Source organism: Rhipicephalus microplus, chromosome 1 (assembly GCF_043290135.1).
Source record: "Rhipicephalus microplus isolate Deutch F79 chromosome 1, USDA_Rmic, whole genome shotgun sequence".
NCBI lineage: Eukaryota > Metazoa > Arthropoda > Arachnida > Ixodida > Ixodidae > Rhipicephalus > Rhipicephalus microplus.
This window is the reverse complement of record NC_134700.1, coordinates 116,968,996-116,994,311: the sequence shown is the minus strand read 5'-3', so window position 1 is coordinate 116,994,311 and position 25,316 is coordinate 116,968,996. Positions and strand designations below refer to the sequence as shown.

At 43.5% G+C, this 25,316-nt stretch overlaps 1 protein-coding gene across 3 annotated transcripts in view; it reads right to left on the bottom strand.

Annotated features, from left to right (window-relative positions):
* LOC119178277 (male-specific histamine-binding salivary protein) overlaps positions 1-23,502 on the bottom strand; it is a 28,308-nt gene extending 4,806 nt beyond the window's left edge. Inside the window, exons 1-3 of one of the 3 annotated variants that reach the window (XM_075887317.1) lie at positions 22,975-23,502; positions 3,830-3,991; positions 1,348-1,514 (exon numbers count right to left, since the gene is read on the bottom strand). In XM_075887317.1, the coding sequence (XP_075743432.1) occupies positions 1,348-1,514; positions 3,830-3,991; positions 22,975-22,992 (347 nt within the window). In that variant the 5' untranslated portion in view covers positions 22,993-23,502. Of the gene's footprint in view, positions 1-1,347; positions 1,515-3,829; positions 3,992-11,854; positions 11,970-22,966 lie in introns of those variants that run through there. The other 2 variants (XM_075887318.1, XM_075887319.1) reach the window with 2 other exon arrangements.
* Between the last annotated feature and the right edge of the window lie 1,814 nt (positions 23,503-25,316).

Here is a 25,316-nt window from a genome sequence, read left to right as displayed (position 1 = left end):
CAACATTCCCGACTATCTGAGTGTTGCCGTTCGTGAAATGAGACTAAATTACACTGAATGATCAATATAGGGATATTTTGCGACTAAACTAACATCATGCTCGCACTTATTCATTGTTGCCGGACTTAATGGCTATTGCTAGACTTGTGGAACTGGCGGTCTTTCCTGCAGGCAGAAGGCGCACCACTGCGGATCGAAAGCGTTTTCTTGTTCGGGACGTCTTTTGAAAGCCTTTAAGATACGCTTCAGCATTCCTTCTTTTTCGTAGTTTCTTTTATGCCAGGTCATTTCGGATCACTTCTCTTATTCAAGGAGCAGATAGGTGCACAATATCTTCATTTTAACGGTATTCTAGCTGTTTCAGTAATATTCCTTGGAGCAAAAGAAGAACGTGGTACTGTAGCACTGACCTCGAGAAGAAACACCAAAAGGCAGAAAGAAGTAGTAAAATCTGCCTCTCACTATTTATAAAAGAATTTCGTCCTACGGCGATATGTCTTTCGGATTGTACCTATTTGCCCTTATAGCAACTAATTAAGTAACACGATAATGAGGCAGCTACGCAGAAATGAAACAAATTGAACGCTAACGCATTGGTTTTTTTTTTGTCATGAGTCTTGATGCGTGCGTAGCTCAGTTCGATTAAAACAGTTGGAGGTTCTCGCTCACCATTTATTCGATACTATGTTTTAATGTTCACGTTACAAATCGGATTACAAATGTTCTAAAAGTGAATAATACTACGGCATGATTTATGTCCTGTGAAATTTAGCCTAATGTTTAGGTTCCGGCACCAGGCTCTTTTAGAAAAAAAAAAGAAGTCACATATATGTGCCTTTCCAATCTGTTGCACAGCTACCGTCACAGCTGATTGGTTGCTTACGACAAAAGTTACAGTCATCCAAAAGAAATAATTGAACCTTGCAACTGCAGCTTACATAAAACGAAAAATTGACGGCGTTAGTACATCGAGCAGGTGCTACTCAGCAAAGTCTACGTTGTATGGCTGAACGTTGATTACACTACATTTGGAAGTCTGCATACGTTACTTTTCTGTTGTCACGGGTAGATTTCAATTCAACCAGCGAGATACCGATTCTTCGTATAGACTCAGAACTTGGAGCTATGGGTATGTTTCCGTTCACAGAAATCGATATGTTTTCGTGTAGTAATTTCTTGCGTGCACAAAGCCAGCGTGTGGTAACCTGTTTCAATTATTCGCTGGCACATTATTTTTATTTTTTTATTTGGTAGAGTCGAGAAAGTTAATGGCGTAATTAAAACAAAGTTTCGCTTCAGCAGCTTATGACAAAGAAGGAAGAAAATTGTACGAACTGTTATACTCACACTGAGCCATCACGTGAATTCGTGTATCCAAATATGTTTGTGGTGTGCTTGTCCTGGTCATTCACGGAAATAAGTTCATTGAAGACGCACTTGCTTGCGTCTCCGTAAAGTGGCTCTCGCTCGTAGGATCTCATGTACAGGTAATACCTTCCTGGTGCTGTTAAGGCCTGAAAGAGCATAATAATGTAATGAAGATGCTTCGTCAGAAGCCAGCGCGACTTGACCGTTTCGCAACACTGGCTAAGGCAGTGTTGCGGTACGCTTTTTCGAAACAAGCCCTTATGTGGAACTAACTATAGCCGCCATGTTTGCAGTTACGTGGATGCTGACCTGGAGCACGTGGGCTCGACCCCAAACACCCGACTGTTCTCATTGATAATGCGGCCATGGCACTGTGATTTTGGCAGACTCAGTAAAACCATAGCGGCGCATTTCTTCGGACAGGAAGTGGCGAATGGGGGGAGGGGGGGGAGATCCGTGTTTCTTTTTCTTTGTGGATTTTTTAGTGATAATTGCTACTTCACAGTGAGCCTGTTAAAGGGCACTGTTTTCTGTTGTGCACAAGAGCGCACTCACGTGATGCTTCTAAAATTGTGTGAGCTTCCTTTATTAACAACAAAAACAAAAAAACGAGAGACGTGTGCCTTGATGAAAATGTAAGTATTAACGCAGTTAGATTTAAGCTTGCCTGCACATCCCTCATTGACATTTGCATAATTAAGAGAGTACATGTCCAGTTACAAATACAATTATGTCTCGGTAAATAAACCCCTAACTAAAGAAACAAGTCTCGTACATGCATGTTTCGCTGCAAATGTCGCCGAAAAGCGATAGTCTTCCGTCTGGAGAGAGGGAATAAAACATTTATTTGATAGGCGCCACACCCCTGTCAGCAAAGCGCTGAAGACACCCGCCTTGTCATGCATAGCGTTGCATTGTCAGCTTGATGTAATAAACAATACCTTTCTTAGAATTGTTTATGTATGACTTTTATGGCATAAAGAGACACGCCACAGTATATCATCATAATGATGATATACCTCAGATGTACACATCATTTGTTTTTATTCAATACTACGCACACACATGAATGCAGAAACCAGAGCAAAATCGGTGGGCGCTGTAGACGTGGTGGGATTTTAAAATTAAATACAAACTATAAAAAACAAAAAAACAAGCCGTTTCGGGTGACAAACAGACAAGCCTTTATTTTCTTTACAAAGAAACTTCCTAAACATACAAGTCGACAGACAAACAGACGAACCAACATTTCTGCATCAAAGTATTCTAAGAAAGACTAGCGTCTTTAAAATTAAGAGTGGCCCTCCAGTGCACAAAGAACAATATGGATTTTCCTTTGTGCAACACTGGTCCACTTTCTTGAAATGGTGCAGTTTGACAGTTGGCTGATCCCCTATATATGTCAGTACATCATCGAAAAATTCAATGCAGCATGTTATGAAATCAACCTTTATTTATTAAAAAAAAAATAGTGATAACGTGCTAAAATAGCTACGGGTTTTAAAGTTGATAAAATGAGCCCCAATTTTTGCAAACACAGACGGCCCTTTGATGACATCTGGTTTCATCCACCCATGTGCCTAAATAGCATCAGTGGGTAAGATTACCTTTAGAAAATAGCCCGCTAATTTTTTTTTACACTTTCTCTCCCCTAATTGGCAAAACATGTTCTTTGCTGCCACACTTCGTGTTCACGAAGTGTGGCAGCAAAGAACATATTGTGGCAGTTTGGCAGGAAGTGTGGCAGTTTGGCAGCAAAGTGCTGCCAAACTGCCACACTTCGTGTTCCCGTCGGCTAGCATACCGACGTGCACATGACTGCGTTCCATCCATTTTCTTTCTAGTCTCGTTATTGAGTATGTTCATGAATAACGTAGACGTGACTGGTATCAAGCATAATTTTCGTAAGGGCTACAATTTTTATGTCAATAAAACTCAATTCAATTCAAAATTGGTTCATCATGTGTTGAAAGATAACTATACAACAAAAATTGTACATATCGAAATAGGCGTCTAGACTTCAATCATTCAGCTGCTCAATGCCGATATGGCTCTCGAAACCTCAGGGTGAATCCCCATCGTGCATTCGTGTTTTCCCGGGTGAACGCAGCACCGCACACGGCGTAACGCAAAGCTTAGCGGATGAAAAAGCAATAGTGACACATAAAAAAAGTGTCAAATCGTGAGGACTGTATTTGTATAGAGCACACTAATTAACTGTGCTTCCAGATATCATGAAATACGGTGATACAAGCTTGCACTTTTTTTTTTCGACATCTCCGCGCAATTTTGCTCTCCAGCTCTGTAAGTGGGAATTACGAATGTGTTATATTGAACTTGACCTACGACACACAAAAAATGTGGCACATTTACCTCCAATATCCAGCAAAACTTCGCAATCAGAAATTCCCACTGGCTTACCCCAAAATCACGAAAACGCTCGGACTATAGTTTCACTAACCTTCCAGGCATCTTGGTGGGGCGATAAATACGGTTTCCGCTCTAGCAGTTCTGTTATGCCCAAGGAAAAGGTCATCCATACGCACAGAACTTGCAGAAATATGTCAGTCGCAGTTATTGGTGCTGATGCCATATAAGACACTGTTATGCTTCCAAAGAATACCTGAAAAGAAAAAAAAACATTCAACTGACGTCACCACAGAACGAGCCGTCTATAGCCAGCAACATCTCCAAACTAGGGGCTTATTCCCACGCTTTAAACCAGTTACTATCGTTCTGCTTTTAGACACCAAATAGAAAAGACACATGCCCACACACGCTGTATTACAAAACCCAACCACGCAGCTTCCGTTTCGCAAGTTTCAACGTTTGCCCAATCGGCACAAGCAATACTCATCCGTTCACGTCTCCTTCAACCTTAGTCAAAATATTGTTGCCTTACATCGGGACCAGCACACCTAGCTCCTTTTACTTCACATGTCTGTGTTTCAAAACAAAAGACACTATACAGTATAAACAATTCCGCTACTGCAGCTACGAAGAGTTGCAGAAAGCCCTGGTCTACTCCACGACCTGTCACTCTTTCTGGGTAATGGATTTTTGCTAAGTAAGGAAATTAGCCGATTATTACTTCTTCTTTATCCTGTTTGCATATATGCTTGTAAATGCTCAAATAGAGTACAAAGGCCCTGAACGCTGTTATCTTTGTGGGCGTCCCCAAGCTTCGTGGTTTCGTTGAGCAAATGTGAAGAAAGAAATCATGGACTGAAAATAATGCTTTTGGCACCTCACACCTGTCACCCTTGAGGGCAGTAATCGGCAGTTCCGGCCAGAGTCTGGCCTTCGTCAGAAATAAGGGTACATTCTGTTCGCGCTCGTATTTATACTATATAGAGCAAAAAAAATTGAGGGAGAAAACGGCAACGACAAGAAAGAAAAAGAAAAATTGTTGTTACTGTTCTCACGTAGCATCTATTTGACTATTTGCAACGTTACGGCTACTTTCACCATACACACACACACATACACACACTCTCATTATATATATATATATATATATATATATATATATATATATATATATATATATATATATATATATATATATATATATATATAAGGGAAAGAAGTGTATACCTAAGGGCTCGTTTTTCCGTGTTTTGACACAATAATAATGAAATCTAACAGACAGTAATGCCAAGGAATGTACAGGGGAAGTTATTAGAACCAATGGAATGCAAATAAGAAGACAGAAAAGTGGGTGAAAAAATAACCGGCCGTGAGCAGGTTCCTGCTCACGGCTGGTTATTTTAATCTTTAAACGAAGATTAAAGGTAAATAGCCGACCGACCCCTTAACGGGAAACCCTTCCTTTACGCACGCCGACCGACCCATTACGGGGAAACCCTTTCTTTACGCACACCGTCACGGACCCTCCCGGCACCGCGGCGACAATCTTGGGTGGCCCGACACACGTCAAGAACTGAACAGCACGTGATATGAACCGTATGTGGATGTAGACGGACAGTTGGTTTCGTTCTCAGTGTTGACAGTGGTTCTTCCTCTTTTTTACTTTCTTTCTTTTCTTTCTTTTTCTTTTTCGTCTTTTTTCTCCCCCTTTTTTGTTTTTTTCCTTTTTCTAGTTCCCTCTCACTCTCGCAAACATCTTTCAAGGCGAGAGGGACGCGGCAGCAACGAAGTTTGGAAGTTCATGTCAGTATAACTCCTCCCCTGATGAAGGGAGGACCCTTCCCGAACGGGAAGGGAGGACCCTTCCCGTTGTCAACAAGGATAAATATATTTATCCTTGTTGACAACGCTCCCGTTGTGCCATATCCGGCCCATACCTTCACGAAGACTAACTGGCCCATTGAATTATTACTCCCACTATATATATATATATATATATATATATATATATATATATATATATATATATATATATATATATATATATATATATATATATATATATATATAGTGAGAGGCTTGCCGTAAAATTAGAAAAAAAATAAATATACGATTCTAAAGAACTGTTTATTCATATGACGAAATTTACTCGGCACCGATGCTCTTTTATGTCATTGCCCAGTCGAGAGAGAGAGAGAGAGAGGACCAAAAAAAGAGGAGAGAGAAGGGATGAATACCATAGACTGATAATTGGTCACATGACCACGTGTACGTGTGCGTACTTCCACATACGCATAGCACGTGTATTTAATAAAAAAGTACATGCATAAACGAGTGGCCAAACAACCCATGATATACACAGAATCAAGCCAAGTTATTTGTGTCCAGGTGGCTAAATTAAGCACATTCCAGTGATACATTGTGAAGTTTACCTCCTCAGGCTCACCCCTCATCAACTCCCTCGTTCCCCTCACCACCCCCCTGTAGCTTGAACAAAACACCAAAGTACATTCCTTGTAATTATTGTCGCATTCCACCGGTTCTCCCGACCCCTCCTTAGTTGATCTTGAAGCCTGGAGAGGAGGTCCACGTCGGAACGATGTGGTAAATGCCGAAAAAAAACAGCTCACGCTTGTCAAAGCTATATATATATATATATATATATATATATATATATATATATATATATATATATATATATATATATAGCACATCTCGAAAACTTTCTCGTCCTCACTTTGTTCATAGTCATCAAGTCATCATGGTCCTTCTCAGTTCTCGGGGTGTTCGAAGCCGAGACAGATACCACAGAATAAACGGTTCTACTGGCCTTGCCTGGTCAAGCCTTCCTGCGTATTTCAAAGTGGTGGAGGTGGGTCAACACCCCGACATCCTCCTACGTTCGTGTCCCAACTGGAGCTCCGATTCTATCACCGCTTGCACCCAACATCCTCCTTCGTTCGTGTCCCACCTGGAGCTCCGATTCTGTCGCCGATTGCACCCGGCCATCCCCACAGCGATGCAAACATCGGACCCAACATCTAGCCCTAACGCTACAGCACCGATGCCGGCGGCTGCCTGCCCTTCGTCCACTGGCACCAGCCCTCCGCACGAACCACCCATGTTCGCGGGTCTTCGCGGTGACGACGTTGAGGACTGGCTCGACATCTACAACCCTGTGGGTTCAGTCAATCGGTGGACCAAACGGAGAAATCGAACTACCCCCCATTCTATCTGACCAACGTAGCCAAAACTTATTGTTTCAATTACGAATTCACTTCGTCGATTGATCGAACTTTGCCACCAAGCTGCGGCAAATCTCCTGATGCTCGTCGGTCGTTCCTAAGCAGCGAAACAGAAGCTGGCTGTGTGTCTCCAACTTGCACAGGAGTGCACTTCGTATATAAAATATGTGTTGGGTGGCGTCGCCGTGCGAGCAGCGATATAATGAAAGCCGAATGCGTTCGCCACATCCTCGATGGAATAGGCTCGATCGCATTCAACTCCTTGGCTGTTAGCCATCCTACTACGGTTGAAGACACCATTTCGATATGCCAACGCCTTGACGAGTTGCAAACCCTGCGTCTGCAACAAGGCAGCGATCCTCGCCTTATGCCTCCCTGTGCTTTGAAAGCCCTTATCCGCACCATCATTCATGAAGAACTTTGAGACCTGGAACAGCAGCAGTCCACTGTCGTCTCCACTCTGTCCCCACCACTCGACCTGCGGAATCTTATGAAGCCGAAATTGGCGGCAACGATGACACCGACAGCGCCAGTCACTCCGCCAGCATGTCCGATTCCAACATACGCTGATCTGGTGTCCTTGACGACGCTGGCAGCATCGGTTAATCAAACCCTGATGCCCACAAATACGAATATTTCTGCAATACTGCCTGCTGCCGTCACATCTGGACCTATACTGACCCTCGTATTCTCAGTGGCGTCCATCCCGTCCCGTCGGTTTTTACTGCACTAGAGAAAATTGCGTCCCGTCAATCACCAAAATACCTCCTGTTTATCCGGCCAATATGTCGCCAGTGACTTTTGATGATATTCCTCAGCAAGTCCTTGCTGGCACCGGTGCATGCATCTACTTCTGTTTTGTTTAGTGACTTGTGCTCACGCCTCCGTAAAGCAGAACACCTGTGTTGCGTGGCGCAAATAACGTATCGATTCAACCCGACGGACAGTGTACAGCTCGCGTTTCTATAGAGGGCATACGTCACCACATCGAGATAATTGTGTTGTCCTCATGCGTTCATGAACTAATCCTCCGCTAGGACGGCCTACATTATGATTCCGCTGTTATATTATTTGAGAAAAGCGTCGTTGACATCACAGATACAATGGATGTGCCCATTCTGGTCTTGTCACTCTCGATCTCCAGCTTAGTTATTGTTGAATACTGCGTCCTGCGCCCTGGTCATGAACACGTGATAGCTATCGCACTAAGTAGCCGGTGGTGATGCACTAGTTGCGCCTTCTTTTCACTGCACTTCATGAGGCATTCTCGTCACCCCTTGCTTTCTCCGGCTTTCCTGTGGCCGCGCTCTTCTGCCCGTTTGTAGCACCACTGCAGAATCTATGCTGTTGCGCAAGGAAATAACAGTGGAAACATAGACACCTCTCCATCGACCTCCATCGCAGCGATCTGCCCGTTTTTGTCACCAGTACCAGCTTCAGGCTCAAGTTCTACCTCTTTTCGAGCTGTCATTGGGTCAGACCTAACACCCGAAGAGTCGGAAGCGCTATTGAACCTTTTAGCTAAGCGCAAAGCCTGCTTCGACAGCTGTGCCACAACACAGAGCCAGACTTCCGTGGCTGTACACACCGCGTTGAAACGGACGCTTCTCGTGTGATACGCCGGTGCCCATATCGTGTTTCGCAGTCGGAAAGGAGACGCATTGAAAAAAGAACTAAACAACCTGCATGCTATCGCGAAAAATATTACGGCCCTCTTCGAGTGCCTGGGCATCCTCGGTTGTTTTAGTTTTAAAAAAATTTGGCTGACATTGGCGATTGGTTGTTGCGAAGCATGCGAATGCTAGGTCATTGAGTTTTTTTTTTTTTTTTCATTGAGCGAGACCTTATGAAGTGGCACTGAACATACAGGGTGTTTCACCTAAAAAGCACCAAACAATAAAAAAAATTAAAATGAGTGCTACGCGTATCCAGCTTGCGCAGAATAATTCTTAGCTGTATGTAGCATGCCAGAATATTTTTGATTCACCAAGAACGGTAATTAACAAATGTTGCTCAATGAACTTTTTAAATACTAACTCTAGAGAAAAAATCAATACAAGACTTGTAGCACTTATCCAGAAATAACATAATTTTCAAGTTACGGTAAGAAAACAGACTCGCTATTTTTTTTCAGGGTTTGTCTAAAGTGCGCAAAATTAAAAAAAAAAATTGTCCGCAGCTTCCCTCGGGGGAACACTGAGGATGATGCGGAGCATATAATTGGTTAACGGGGTGTTAAAGTGCGACTTACTTGGGTCGATGGCTAAATTGGTTAACGTGGTTGTAGGAGGGGGTGTTAAATGAGTGAACACGTACACACGTATGCGAAAATTAAAAAAAAAAACACGTGATTGCCACCTAGCGGATGGATGGGTGGATAGACGGATTGATTGATATGGCTGTACCCTTTAGATTGGGCGGCGGCTAACTTAGTTAACCAAAAACTGTATTCATCTTTTTTTTTCTTGTTTAATTAGTGAAGTCAAGAACTGGTACTTTGCAATGATGGATTTTATTTTCACTTATGCCTTGATTGTGGTCACAAATAAGATAACCTCCTTCTATAGTTATTTCTACCTACTTATAGTCTATTTTGCCCTCCCTGTTCCTAAACCCAGTGTTTTGAAAAACACTGCGTCATCCTCCTGAACTATAGCGTGAAGCTTTTACAGAACATTATCAAGTGTTCGGCAGTTTTGTCCTCCTCTCCGAATGCTCTGCATACTGTGTCTACCCCTTCGTATTTGGCCCGATATGTCTTGGTTCACAATACTCCCGTCCTGGCCTTTAACAGTAGAGAGCTACCCCGAGTAGGCGGATTATCCTTCAGTGGATTATCCTAGATCTTTTCCTTGGCAATTTCCTGCTTAAAAGTTCGATAGATATTTAGTGCCAACTTCTTCATCATGCCACTTCTTCACATGTCGGTCTCCGTTTCCTTTACCTTCTTCTTAACCGATAGTTATTTTTGGTTTGGCCCCTACTGTTTTCTAAGTATTTACTCGTCAATTTTCTGGTTCGCTTCCTCCGTTTTGTATTGACATTCCTCATGTACAAATAGCTGAACAGCTTCCTAGCCCACCGCTCTTCCACCATTTCTCTCAATGGTTTCTTTAATTTTATCTTGCTGCTAGCTTCCCTGCCCTTCTAATGATGTCCATCCCATATCACTTTGTACTCCCTGATTTGGTGTATTCCTGCGAGCTCCTAAAGCAAGCCTACGTATTCCACGTTGTTTAATTTCTAATCTTGCTTAAACTTCTGATCTCATGCACAATACCGCATTGCCGAACGTCAGACCAGGAACCATGACTCCTTTCCAATTTCCTCTCACAGCATCATATCTATTGTAATTTTACAGTGCCCTATTTTTCATCACTGCTGCATTCATGTTACCTTTAGTCGTTACGTATATTTCGCCCTCCCATATAGGTACTCGGTCCCAATTCTTATCCATATGCCCAGATATTTGTATTTATCCGTTATCTCTAGTGCGATCTCCCGTATCTTAGGCTCACTACCTTCATTATCATTAAAAAACATTGCTGTTGTTTTTTTTTTTACTGAATCCGAAATCTAACCTATTTCCCCCATTACCGTAGATGTCCACCAATCTCTGCAAGTCTTCCTTGTCGTATCGCGCAGCGCGTTGAGTGCCCTGAAATGTAAGTTTAACGAATTACCGAAGGCTTTTCACGCACGAAGGTCGCTTGAACAGGCTATCGGTGACTACGATGGGCACTAAGCGGCAATGGTTTGATGGTACCATCAATAGAAGGGGGGGGGGGAGAAGAAAACGAGCACAATAAACTTCGACGAAAAAGCGCCTGCCTGTGTATTGCGACGCGAGACCGGAGGCACCATTCGGCGCAGCGCAGTCGTTTTTTTTTTCACGCACAAACAATAAACAGCCACATATGTTTTATATTACTAGTTGTTTAAAATTACATAATGACGCTAACTTCAACATGCATATTGGCAACACCACAAGCGGTATAAGATGATATGAAGCGCTGGTGTTTGCGCTGGTGCGTGCGAGGCTGGTAGCCCTCAATTAACACTGCTGCACAAATTAACTTCAGCGGATGGCGCCTAACTACAGTTTACATTAACACATCATGACAGCTGTATCAAAGGGGTACATATGTAATGTTTATAAAATTGGATAGCTAGTACCGCAACCACAATTGACGTTACACGAACAATAGGGTTTGTTTGTAAGGTATCACCGAGGCCTAGCTGGCATGGCTCTGTGGCAGAATACTTAATTGCCACGCAGAATGCCAGGGTTTCATTCCTGCTGCGACACTGACAAATAATGTTTGCATTCGTGTGGTCAACGATGCCTATGGCAGTTTTTTCGACGCCTGTATACTCTAACATACAGTTACAAAAAAATAAAAAAATACTTAGGGCAGGCAAGTGTCATTTCTCAGTTGTTCAAAGTGTCATGGCTGAATCCGACGCGTTTTCATAGTGGAATCCAGTATGGTTATGCGCCTCCAGATGAGCCGCAATCATGAGTTTCTTCTTTCCTTTTCTGCTCTCTTTTCTTTTTTTATTATACCATTCAATAAGGCAACGAAGCGGACCTGAACACGGCTGTCATGTGTACCTCGATTCACTTCGTGTACGCTCAGTGACTACACATTCAACGAACAACGAAGAGAAATCTACGTCGTAATGAATGACACCATTTTGCCGGAATAAGCTGAGATGATAAATATTACCGCCTATTTGAAGAATACTGGTAAAAAATGTAAACGTTGGTGGTTGGCAAACAACACTCTACATTAAATAAAATAACGTTGTTGAACCCTATATGATTGGTGCCATTGCACACCTCCTCCTTTACAGAACATTTCACTTACCGATATCTGTCGAGCTTTAGTGGCCTGCTTCACAAACGTGTGCGCTCTCTCAAGAACGTGTACGTCCGAATGGAATTCAAGATGAGCTCCCCCTTATAAACTAACTGGCGATCCGATGCGGTACTAATCATGTGATTGGAGGACAACGCCTCCCTTTCTCGTTGCGCAGGTTCGGTCACTGCACTGCCCCATTACGATGACGAAAGCAGCCGGGTAAATCCTGCACTATGGAGCATTCCGTCGCTAAAAACAACACGTGGATTCTACGTCAGCGTTTCGTGTAGTTCTTTATATCGACAGTTGTAGGACAAATAGGCAGTGTGCAGTGGTGTATCCGTTCGCATATGTCGTAGGTGGTTTTTTCAGCCACGAGCAAGAAGCGTTTACCTGGAAGTGTGCAATGCACGCTTTTAGGTGTCATCTCAACACGTGCTGCAGCCGTTGTTTGTACGTACAACACTGTCTCAGTTTCCAGTTTTTAGTGTCCCGTATACACACTGTCGTGGTAATTATGCGCTTTCGTGTGCTGCTGCCCGGCTTGAAATTTAGAATGGACATCTCAAAAACGTGGTCACAATCAGCGCTAAATATATACAGTAGTACAAAGAGGCCGGTGTGGCCAGTCTTGGTGCATAAAGAAACAAAATGGTAATGGAGGGTAGTGTGAAGAGGCTAATTTCGGCCGATATCACAATGGCAGGTTGACTTAACTGCTGTTTATCTCCTACGTGTTCCTATATCGTCTTCGACAACGATAGAAAAGCTACCTCTTGAAAGAACAACTAATGCCGTCACCGTGGTGAAGTACTGCGTATTGTATTGCAATACGCGCTTTGACGTCGCACAGTTCCGACTCTGATTCGAATGCGACCGCCATCACCGGGATTGTACCCGCAACCTTCGAGTCAGCAGCAGAGCACCATTGTATTGTTCGAAATTCAATTCAATTCCAACTACAGTCTAAGAACTGGCTAACCTCTCTGTCTTTCTGCTTAAACTTTCTTCCTCCTTCCTCTTCCTCAATTCCAACTAAAGCATCGACTAACTGCGAGCATGCTGCAGCCCTCGTCAGAATTTCCCCGTGCCAAGAAAAGAGACTCTATATATCCACGGTTACTAGTATATGTGCTCGTCTTGAACCAGCACCACGAAAATTGCTTGCGAGAACGTGTAAATCATTGCCTCAAGTTTACGGATGATCTTACGAAACCACTGTTGCCGTTTAGAGCTTTTTAACGTAGCCGCTACACACTTGCACTGACATCTGTAGTAATAGATGTTAATTCTACTACATGTGACGAGTCCACTGAACACATTCATTGGCTCGATCGCATGACATCCAGTGGTAAATGGAAACTGAAGCAAAAACGATTGTCGTCGAATTGAAAAATTACCTTGTTCCGGCTATATCACGCGTCCACCGGGATCCATCCGCCAAACTCTTCCATAGCAACAGCTGCGTACGCGCGCGTCATAGCAACCAGAGCCCCCACCATGTCTCTCGCCTTTCGCTCTCTCTCCTCCCTGCGCTCCACTTTCCCGTCCGCTCGAGCCTCACTCTCGACCGTTCGCTGGCTGGGCGCCTCTCAAGAACATCCGCAAATTTGTGCTCGAGACGCCGCTGGGAAACGCCGACGCCGAGCGAAGAACGCTGTTTGTTTTGTTCACTCCATAATATTTTTTAACCGTGGACGCTAGTTACTAAAGCTCGAAACGCATACCGCGTTTCCCGCGACATAAAAAAGCCACGTGCGGCGTATGGTGCTATTGGCTGCATGGTGTAAGAAAAAGAAAAGAGAACAATATTCTTGTAACGCAGTGTTCTCACGTGCGAAACGCCGTTATGGGCGCCCCGCAATGCATTCGCATTTCTTTTTATAGAGATGGGGCGATTTTTTTAACCAATGCACATATCTTTGATAAAATGTGCAACTGTTCATTTTTCATTTATCTTTTTCCCTGCATGTGTTCTCTTTCCGACCCTTATTAAAGCGTCCCCAATCCAGGGCAGTAAACCCCTTACTACTACCACGTTAGGCACCCTGCCTTTCCTTATTAGCTGCGTAATTCTCTCTTGTCTATCGAGCCTTGCTTCATTCTCCTTCTTAAGTATTTGTACATGTACGGTCCCTTGATAGCTTGCTGTATTACGCTTGCCTGCTATGATAAACATCGCTATGTTTCTGTGTTTCTTGGACGATGACACTGTATTGTATGATATTCGCAGCTTTTTTTCGCACGCCTTCTCAGTTCTGTAATATAACGCCTAAGGTTTTTGTTTGTTTGTTTTTTTTCACTGACATCTTCGGTGTGCGTTATTTCACTGCTATAATGCTACGCGTTCCACTTTCACACTGCCTGCAAAGTTGCTTCGCTCAAGCGCGTGAATTTTACAGGTCTGATCATGTATGCAATGCTTTATTTAAAAAGAGAAAAAGAGCATTACTACTGCTACTACTACTACTACTACTACTACTACTACTACTACTACTACTACTACTACTACTACTACTACTACTACTACTACTACTACTATACCTTTCCTCAGCAGAGAGGTCTGCAATTGCAATGTACACCCTAGAAGTCCGAATTTCTTCATATACTGCTACCACGCAGTGGCAAAAAATAAAAAAAAACAGAAAAAATTGCTAGATACACGTACACCGGGAATCGACGATATGTGAAGCACGAATGAGAAATGATGATATGTCACTTTAAAATCAGCAGAGCATTACGAGGTGGAGGTAAATGATGTCATACATGACTACCCAAAAATAATAATTTCCAGGTAGTAGGCCGGCATTCGCTATGTTATTTCTCGTCATTCTTCTGAGAAGCGTGGTATCCGCTAAACGCTTGCAAGGAATTCTGTGCCAATTGTTCATGCAGTGGCTGACGACGATGAGGAATTACGCCCGAACTGGGTATACGCCCCAGTTAATAAGTCATCAAGAACAAGCTTTTTGTAATGGGTGTAATGGGTTTTGTAACAAGCTTTTTGCATTGGACGACCCACTCGTTATGCAATTAGCATTGTTTGACGCCTGGTTGTTTCTTTGTTGGTCTGAAACGCTTTGTTACTCAAATCAATGCGATTCTTTTCCCCACATCAAGCCTGGCTAAGGCCAGTTTACAATATAATTGCAGGCATCGGCATGGCTCAGTGAAAAAAAAATTGCCCCGTATCTGCACGTTATACCGCAAATGTCGTCGAAAGACGATAGTCTTGCGTCTGGAGAGAGTGAACAAGACGTTGATTTTATGTGGTGCGCAAGAAAATGGGTGAATGCTTTTCTGGAGGGGCTGCGTTAGAGTGTCTCGAGCGTGCAGCGAAGGCGAACGAGCTCATCAAGGCACGTCACACGTTAGGGAACCTACATGAACGGCCGTTCATGTAGGCTCCCTATCACACGTGAGACTTCAGCGCTATCTGGCAGTTATACTGGAAAACGGGGCGCGCGCCGTGGGCGCCCGTCTCTGAGGTGATAAGGTGTAGAACGCAAGGCGACGGGTAGGTGCCACCACCGGGTCGTCTTAGCAAAGCGTTGGAAACACTTGCCGTTTTGTGCAAGCGTTGCATGGCCAGCGCAGCGTTATAAACAGCGCAGCGTGTTCTGATCACTGTTTATGCGCCGTAACTCTGTTGTGCAAGTGCACTATAAGTTGTCTAATTAAGTGCTGTGACATTGTACTTTTTTTTTGTTGTTTTTGCCCCTCCTGCTTGGGCCTAAGTATAGGCCTGCAGAACCTGTAAATAAATAAAAATAAAAAATAAAGGCTACGATGCTTAAAATTACTTACGCATGCCTTTTCTTGTATTACCGTGTTGTTATGGTGCCTCAGATATGCGCAATAATTGCTTTTTAATTGACAATCGCACAAGTATGAACGCTGAAGCTTGAGCAATATTGGTGGGCACTGCGGATGGGGTCGGCCGTTTGGAGTATCGTTTGGTCACTTTGATGCCCTTTTGGGTAACGTTAAGGGTGGACAGACAGACAGACAGACAGACAGACAGACAGACAGACAGACAGACAGACAGACAGACAGACAGACAGACAAACAGACAGACAGACCAAAATTTTTGCGTAAGGTTCACAAGAAAGACTGTCCTCTTAAAAAAAAGAATAAGCCAGTGTGGCTCAGTGTAGGAATACTGAGCTGACACGCAGGGAACCCGGATTCTAATCCCGCTGTGTCCTTTCTGTATTATTAAGTTTATTTTCTTATGTCGTGTGATAGTGGTTATGGGCAATGATTGCAGCGCGGACAACTACGGCGCCGCACGAGATCCTTGTTATGATCTCATAACAACTTTCGCTGTAAAAAAAAAAAAAGAATAAACCACGAGGGCCTGCGCGTTTCTTCGCTTACGCTCGCCCCGCGAAACATCGCGGCCGGATAACAGCGTATAGACACGACGTGCCTTGCGTTTCAATCTATTCGTGCAGAGACATTCAGCATTCTGAAGGCCCGACCGCGTGCACGTGATTTTAGAGCAATAGCTGCGAGCGACAACGACCGACTTGCTCCGATGCGTCGAGACGGCTGCAACCACGTGTCGGCGACAAAGTGTCAGTGTTGCTATATTGAAATCTATTGCGTACATGCCCACAAATTGCGAAAAGTTGTTGAAAAAAAAAAACACAGCCTATCCACGGAGTGAACGATAATGAGTGGGGCGAAGTAACCATCAGTCCATCCATCCGTCTGTTCGTCCCTCTGTCTGTCCGTCCGTCCGTATAGTGAACACTTCAAGTACCACCATCTCGCATCTTTTCACTATATATTTATCATATACAAGTACCGCCATCCAGTAAACATCCTAACGACTAAACTAGAGGCAACTACTACTACATACTATATGCATACACGGGACGCACAGCCCATCGCGTAAGGAGCTTCGCCCTAAAATGTAGGTCCATGACAACACGCCAAATTTATTAGTCTTGTGAGAAGTAAGAAAGACGTCAAAGCATTTCATGACCGTTTTTTTTTCTTTGAAGTCTGGTTTTAACCGTGACACGGTGACTAGATGCATATGCTACGATTGCTGCGACGCACTTGGCATGATGAGTATACATCACAGAAAGCTACCATAATGGACCTTTCCAGAAATCGTAGCGCCACGCCTTCCCCTGGTGGGTCGGTGCTGGGGCATTATGGGAGAGCGGAGCGCCAGCGGTCAGAGCAGACGACGCTTTCCCGCTTTCGCCTGCTTTCATCGCGCGCCGTGAGTGGTTTTGGCTAGTGTGAGGAGCTGCTATTGTGAAGAAACGCTTCTTCTGATCGCTCTGGCTTTCATTCGCGCATACTAGACTGTATTGTTCGTCGCAAATAGCCGTGATCATCACTGAACATGCCGAATAAAGAAAGCGGCGGACACACTTGCTCGGTTCTGGAATGTGATAATACGTGAAAGTCACTGGACGTTTCGTTCATTGCTTATTCGCCATGGTGGTCTAGTAGCTAAGGCACTCGGCTGCTAGCCCGCAGGTCGTGGGGTTGAATCCCAGCCACCTCGCCCGCATTTTCGATGGCGGCGAAAATGCTTTAAGGCCCGTGTGCTTAAATTTCTTGAGCCCTCCACTATACGGCGTCTCTCGTGATCGAATGGTAGTTTTGGGACGTTAAACCCCAACACTTATATTATTAGTTCATTGCTTGGTGCTACTTGATGGCTTCGATGTTTTTGCTGCTGCAGCTAAGTTGGACCTTTGTTATCTGTGTCCTCACTATGATCACGGGGCTGGGACTTTACACTTGCAGCTTACCCTTTAGTTAACCACGTGAATTTATTGAGGCGAGAGCCTTAGATACCTCGTTTTAAACTCACGGTGTCCCCTGTTCACCCGCATAAGATGATTTGGTGGAGAAGGCCATCATCTTTTTCTTCTCAGTGGATGTACTGATCCAACCCCGCCATCTATAACTGTAAGCAGGATTTCGCCGTGGATGCGAACCCGTGTCGCGTCGTGGCTGGGGGAAAGCACTGGTGTAGCTTGGGCGTGGACAGCTGCAGGTGTAGCTTGAAAGGGGCCAGTGCCCCTTTTGCACACCCCGGCCGACGCCCCAGCCCGCTACCATTCAAATCATCTTTTGAAAACTTGCTGTACCTAACGAGGTTTGCACTGCCTCCAAAACCGGAGGCAGTGCGAAACTAATTTTGCATTGGCTTCATGATGAGACCACATTGCACCAAGCTCGGATGTCATGCGACGTGATCACGTGAATTCACGTGGTGTTTTGATCAAGTCAGGTTTTTCGGCGATGTCTAACGTCATATATGTTGCCATTTCGCCGAGTTTTTTTTTTTTAGATCACTCGACGTCGCCGACGCGGGATGCAAGCGATCGAGTTTCGGAGGTGATTATTGTGATTAAAGTTGAGATAGTACTGAGACCGATTGTGATATAGATCAGACCGATTGTGATATAGCGGTGATTCTTCTTTATAGCTGATATGAGGTTGCGAGTTCCGGGTTAAGCTTTGACTTCATAATCACAGCTTCATTAGCTAGCGCTCTGGTGTAGAATTTTTTTGTCGGTATTGCCACCTTGCATCCGCTTCAAGTTGTCTCAGCTGCGCGCCAGCTTGGCGTTTTTCCCGCTTAGCCTTTGCTTCCTTAGCCCTAGTCTCTGGTGTAGAACTTTGTTGTCGCCGTTGCCGCTTTGCATCCGCTTCCTTCTCTTTTGTCTCCACGGTAGCTTCCCATCGACGGCGACGCTGATACTCAGCACGTCGCGCTTTCCTGCGTTCGTCTTTGTCCATATGAACGAAGAGAATGTGTGGTATGGAACGGGGTTATATATATATATATATATATATATATATATATATATATATATATATATATATATATATATATATATATATATATATATATATATATATATATATATATATATATATATATATATAGCGTTGACAGCAGCACCATCACATCTACAATTAACCACAGCGCCCTCTGTTGCTTATAAGTGGAAGGTTAGATGGTGTTACGGACAGACTGGAGACGGCGGACATCGTGACGTCTTAAGGAGCTTCGCCCCTAAAAGAAACAGACGGCTGTCGCCTTCAGGTCGCCTTGGGTGAATGCTTAAGAAACCCTGCGAGTTTTTTTTTTTTGTGCTCTTGCGTAGTGTTTATTTTACTGTTTACTGCATGTTATGTTCAGTCGCATCTGCTTTTTATTGACCATAAACCTAGATGTCTAACCTATTTTTCCTTTGCGCATCTCTCTATCTCTTTTTTTTTCCTGTGTCAAGGCAAATAGCGCTAGTTGTAGTTCCAAGATTATCGATACAAAATCTACACTCACGGTTAGTTTCTTTCACATTGTCAGCATATGTAAGTGCTGCTGTGGCCGCCTATGCTTTTCCCACACTGAATGACGCTTTTACCATTGCTCTTAAAGTCATTCTGACCATTAACAGCCTTCCGCAGGAGCGTTTTTGGCTTAAACTAGCTGTGCCCAGATAGTGAGTGCTTATTAGTGCCGTAAGAATATTCATGCTGCGCAATTTTTCCTTCTGAATACGCCTGAGGCGAGTTCTTCAGATGTTTTGTCCTTGGCCTTTTTGGCAAAGGTGACAGGAATGACTGTATGTTTTGGGCAGCTTGGAGAGGCAGATGTATACAAACTACAAATAGCTAAATTAGCATAATCATAAACTGTAATGAAACAAGAGACCACGGAAGCTGAAGCAGTAAAATAGAATAATGGGTGAATTATGCACACTGATGCTCATTCCATTGTATATTTCCTCCAATTGTGAACAAGTCAGGACCTTTTGCACAGTCAGGTCCAAAATTCTTAAGTTAATTTCGAACTCACACTCGTGAAAACAGGAACTACGCAGAGACAGCAAGTTTTACGCTGTTTGAAAGCAAATATTGAATGCAAAGTATACGCACGACGGACGTGCTGTTAGCTGGTTTTTACTACTCTCAGCGTCCCAAGTGGAAACTTTCTCACACGCAGCATTTGAAACAGGCAACTAGTATTCAAATATACACCGCCTAGTGTGGTTCGAACTCATTCAATAAGGGGGAAATTTCGACATTATCATTCGCGAAGTGCATGGTCTTGCACTGCGTATCGCGCGGAAGCTTATCACGAGTGACAGTCCCCGACATAAAGTACTAATAATGAACCTGTACGATCATACTGACAATGAAACAAATTACAAATGCTTCCGCTACGTGGAAATACGATCAACGAAGCATACAGGACTCCCCGCGAAAGCCGAGAAAAATTTCCAATTCAATGGGCCTTTTCGCGGGTACGTGAGCGATTACCCAAGTCATTAATAAGTCAAGGGTACTGGTGTTCCCTGACTGCATGTTGCTCTGGATGGTGCATCTTCTGTGAGTGCAGATTGAAGCAGGGTTACGAAGCGTGACAACGATGCGTTCGTACGCCCGCGCGCTGGGAAACAGTGGTGAGCCAAAGCTACCGCGAGCAGACGGCATTCCGCCGGCGCTCCGGTTTTCCATAATGCTTTGCAGCCGCCGTAGGAGGGCGCGCGTCAGTTTCTGGAAAGGTCCATTGCTGCAAGCCACGACGGAGACCTCAAAACGGCCATCGATAACAAGATTTACGACAAAATACCGCAGCTGGTCACTTTCCGCGTGAGATGTGAATAAAGAAGGTGGTCGATAGCTTGCATTCCTCGAGGTACGCACGGATAACAAGCATCGAGAGCGAATTGCAACCGAAGCGAAGACCAGGGGTGCAGCCATGTTGCCGGAAATAGCCACGCTGGCTTGCGGCTCGGAGGCGATCTTTTCTACTTTTCCCGAACCGCGCGACGCGACAAGGGACGGAGATGGACCTGCCCGCGACAGCACATCCTGTCGCTTGTCGCTGTCGCTAGAAAAGCAAGTGCATGCAGTTGGGTTAACATGCCGCTAATAGGTGACCTTAGCCTAACTTCCGCGTCCATTCAGTGGCGGCTGTCCTTGCTGTTCCGCTTCTGTCTCTTATTCCGCTGTCGCCGTTTACTGAGTCCATCGTTGCGCGTAAGATCGAACAAAGCATGGAAGGTCGACCTCTTAAATTTCTTTCAAAACTTGTTACATATTGTTGCCTGAGGAGAGGAGAGAAGAGATCTGGAATTGGTTTTGCCGAAAAACGTTTTCTCAAGGCACAATAAATCAACACTAACGAAGAAGTTGAATGGCATGCTTACCTGCTCTGCTTTTTTTTTTTTCTGACTTTGGCGGTCAATTACACAAAATATATTGAAGCTAGTACCATTATTTGGTTTAGCTAATTATAGACGTTGTCGCCCTTACGTCCAATTATTTTTCCTTTTTATGAGCAGTGCGCATAAAAAATTTCAAAATCAACCCAGGAAACGTTATTTATTTCTAGTTAGCGGCTTTTATTTCAAAAAAAAGCTTATGACAAAGCGGCGAAAGTTCCACAGTACTTTCTCAGAATGCATATTTGTAAAAGCACTAAAGTTTAAGTTAATGAGGGTTTACAATAAATTGATACAATCGCGCTAACTTCAAGAAACCAGCATGCAAGAGAAACATCTAACGACGATTTGAGAAAAAAAAAAACATTTTTCATATTTTCTAAACTTTCCTTACTTATTTTCTCGCAGATAAGCTTTCACACTTAATGAAAACTTGCTGAATAAGCTGGTTTCACTTACATTTGGGGCCCGTCAAATAATGTTCTTGCTGAAGGGTAGGAAATTGTAGATCGGCCTTCCTGCTGGCGAACTATGGAATGTGGGCCCATAGTACAGTTGCTTAAAATACACAGAAGCGAGACATAATTTAACGTAAGGGCAAATGCGGCTACCTTTAGCTAAACAAATTTGGAATACGTAGCTTCAACATATTTTGCGTAATTCATCGCCAAAGTAAAAAAAAAAAGCAGTGCAGGTAAGCGTGGGACTCCACCTCTTCGTCATAGTAGATTTACTGTGTTTTGAAAAAAAGTTTTCCTGCAAAAACAATTGCGGATCTCTTCTTTCCACTCATCAGGAAACAATATAGAATTGTGAAAGAAATTTAAGAGGTCGACTGGCCGTGCATTGTTTGATTTCACGTGGAATCACCTACAGCCACCACAGGCGTCTATGACAAGGGTTTGTTTAATCATTGATCACGGACTTTGGTCGCCGGAATACAGATGAATACCACCAAGCGTAAACGTCAGCGCGTTGAAGTTGAACTGAGATATAGCTGATAACCATGAAGAGACATTGAGCAAGCTTTCTTATATCATTCACCGTAAACCACTTTCGCAACTTTAAAGGTGTTTTGAGCACTCAAAACACCGCTTCGACCATGAAAAAACTAAGAAAAGAATAGGCTGTAAGGCTGTTTTGCTTACCGAAACCTACCTTTCAAGATTGCAGGCGTGTATGCTGCACCCCTAGCACCCTTTAGGATGCTAAGGTTGTTCCGCATTCTTGAGAAATACCTACGACTTTCTTCGGGGGCCTTATAGCATGCACTTTCGATGTTGCGAGCGCATGTCGTGTAAGGAGCAGAGGTGCGGCTGAGGAAAGAGTTGGGTTTCGACAACCACCTGCAATTGTTATTATCTTGCTCGTGCATACATACGCGCATACCTAAAGGCACGCACTAACATGCACAACCTTCCAAAAATGGCTGGTAACGTTGAATACAGACCACCCACAACCATATGTTAACACTGAGACTGCCAATGAACATTATAGGCATTGTAACAATTGCTAATAGACCATCTGAAATCCTCCTTCTAACTATATCATGACTTCATTATCTAGACCATCCGAAGCCATCCTTCTTAATGTAGTATGAGTACTATAACATGTATACGATCTAAAGACCTGCTACTTAGTGACGCATAAATACTGTTGTAAATAATTGCACGGTGGGCTCTTTTATATTCACTATTTTAAATGTAGCTCGAAAAGTTGATATAGCTTTGGCTAAGTATAAGGAGCCATGAACTGACAAGTAATATCTTCCCCTGCCCTGAAACAAGTATGAGATGCATTTTACGCACGCACGCACACACACGCACACACGCGCGCTTATTTTGAGTGTGTTGAACAGTCTCAAAAAAAATGGAAATTAGATGTACTAATAACCTCATGGGACAAACTCACAATGATTCGCTTCCACATGCTTCGCCTGCTTATACGCCGACACCTCCTAAAGCAGCACCCAGACCAGCGTGTGGCGAATGGATTGTTACCTCCCCGTGTTCGTGGCCGGCTTGCCTCGTAGTTTCCGAGCGCTGTTGTACGATTTAAGAGTGGGCTCTGTGCTGGAGCGTGAAAAATCGCACCGTGAAGGGCGTGTAAACAGGCCGTTGTGCGCAGCTTGTGGCTCCTGCGAAACACTTGAGCATCTCGTGCACTGTCCTACATTTGCTACGCAGCGGTCTTTCCTGATAAAGGAATATAAGTTCCTGGGACTGAAGTGTGCGACTCTAGACGACTATATCTTTCCGAGTGGTAGTACTTCCCGACGCGACCAGGCCCACCAAGCTCTCCTTACATTTATGAACCGAACGGACCTGGCCACCCCTTTATGAACGGTCTTTTTTTCTTTTTTATTATTTTTATTTATGTTTTTTACTTATACTCGTTGAAGTCTTCGTCATTTTTTCCCCTCCCTCATCTGTTTTCATCTTTCACCCCTCTAATTTTTGTTTTCCCTGTTTCTTCCCTCCTCCCGAAAGGGTGAGCAGGCCTTGTGCCCCTCCAGGTGGCAGTTGCCTGCTTGCTCTCTCCCTCTTTCCTCTGTGTCCTTGTGTATGCAAATCAAATAATAATAATAATAATTTACCGCTGTTTCCAACCAGGCTCACTAATTTGTTGAAAACCAAGACTCATCGAAGTATTAATCTCGTGAGCCTTTAGCGTCCTACGTCGTTAGCTACACAGATCAGTGAACTGTAATTAGCGTATTAGCTCAAATGATGTCATATTATTTCATATAATTTTTGCCTTCTAAAGCAGTAAACACCTCTTTTATTCAGCGCTTCTCAGATGCAGTGCAGTTATAATAATAATAATAATAATAATAATAATGATAATAATAATAATAATAATAATAATAATAATAATAATAATAATTATTATTATTATTATTATTATTATTATTATTATTATTATTAGGAATAGCATGGCTAAATCTGGCAGTGACGCCATTGAGCGAGTTCAGCAAAAATTCATAAGCATTTACAACCATCATTTTGCTAGAAATTACTCTGTAGGTCGTTCTAACACGAGCTTAACAAATATAAAGTTGGAACTGTCTGATCGGACGGTTCGCAAACTGATCTACAACTTTCTCATTGAAATTTTAATCTATTTTTGGTCCCCTCAAAAGTTAGCTAATTAAACAGATCTAACTAAATTTATTTTAGCACACAAAATAGTTTGACTAACTCCAGACAACGGTCAGCAATATGCATTTGGACGCGTCGTAATTGCGTGTGTTGGCATATTTTTTAACTCTGGCTGAAGATAAATGGGGCACCCTGAGTGTATATATATATATATATATATATATATATATATATATATATATATATATATATATATATATATATATATATATATATATATATAAGGGAAAGAAGTTTATACTTAAGGCCTCGTTTTTCCGTGTATAGGTTTCTAAACAGTCCTGATGTCACGTTTCTCATTGAATCTGCGTGTCACCCAGATCGCCTGAAGGGAGCAACCGTGGACAAGTAAGTCTGTTTGCTGCAGAAGCCACCACTGTTATTTTCGCCACCACAGCAAGTCCCTGGGCCACTGAATGCCACGATTAGACACGGTCAGGGAATAACTACTTTGGTAACAATCGTTTCTGAACACCGAGCATTCCTGGACAACCTGCTGGGGTGACCCTGTTTTGAGAAAGTGTTCATCCAAATGCTGCTTTGTGTTTGGGGCACACTCACAGCATTCCACTTTATTGGCGCATGGCGCACGCTCGACAGCCTGCCATGAAGGTACAAAAACGAGAATAAACTATTATAGCCCTCTCCCTCCCCCCCCACACACAAAAAAGCTGTTTCAAGGGAAGTCAGCGCGTCGATTTCTTATCTCCGCGGCGCACGAACACCTCCACATTAGTAGTTGGTGGCAGGCTGTAGTATTGCTGAGCATAGGTGGCACCAGGTGCTGCCACGTCGCGCCTCTTGAATGTGGCGCGATTTTTAAATATACACAGACAGCACACACAACACTTTTTGAGCCTCTGAAATGTGAACCACTGGACTCACCTGCATAAAAATTAACCCTAACAATTAGAAAATAAAAAGCAAGGAAATGTTACAGAAATAATTTTAATACTTGAGTTATCGTCTTGAGGAGACAACATAAAAGAGCGAGACTACCGAAGTATTTTTCTGGATATTTACCCTTGCTTTCTGAAAAAAAAATGAAAGCCTGAGTAGAAAATTTGTCTGCAACATTTCCTCCTTACACTG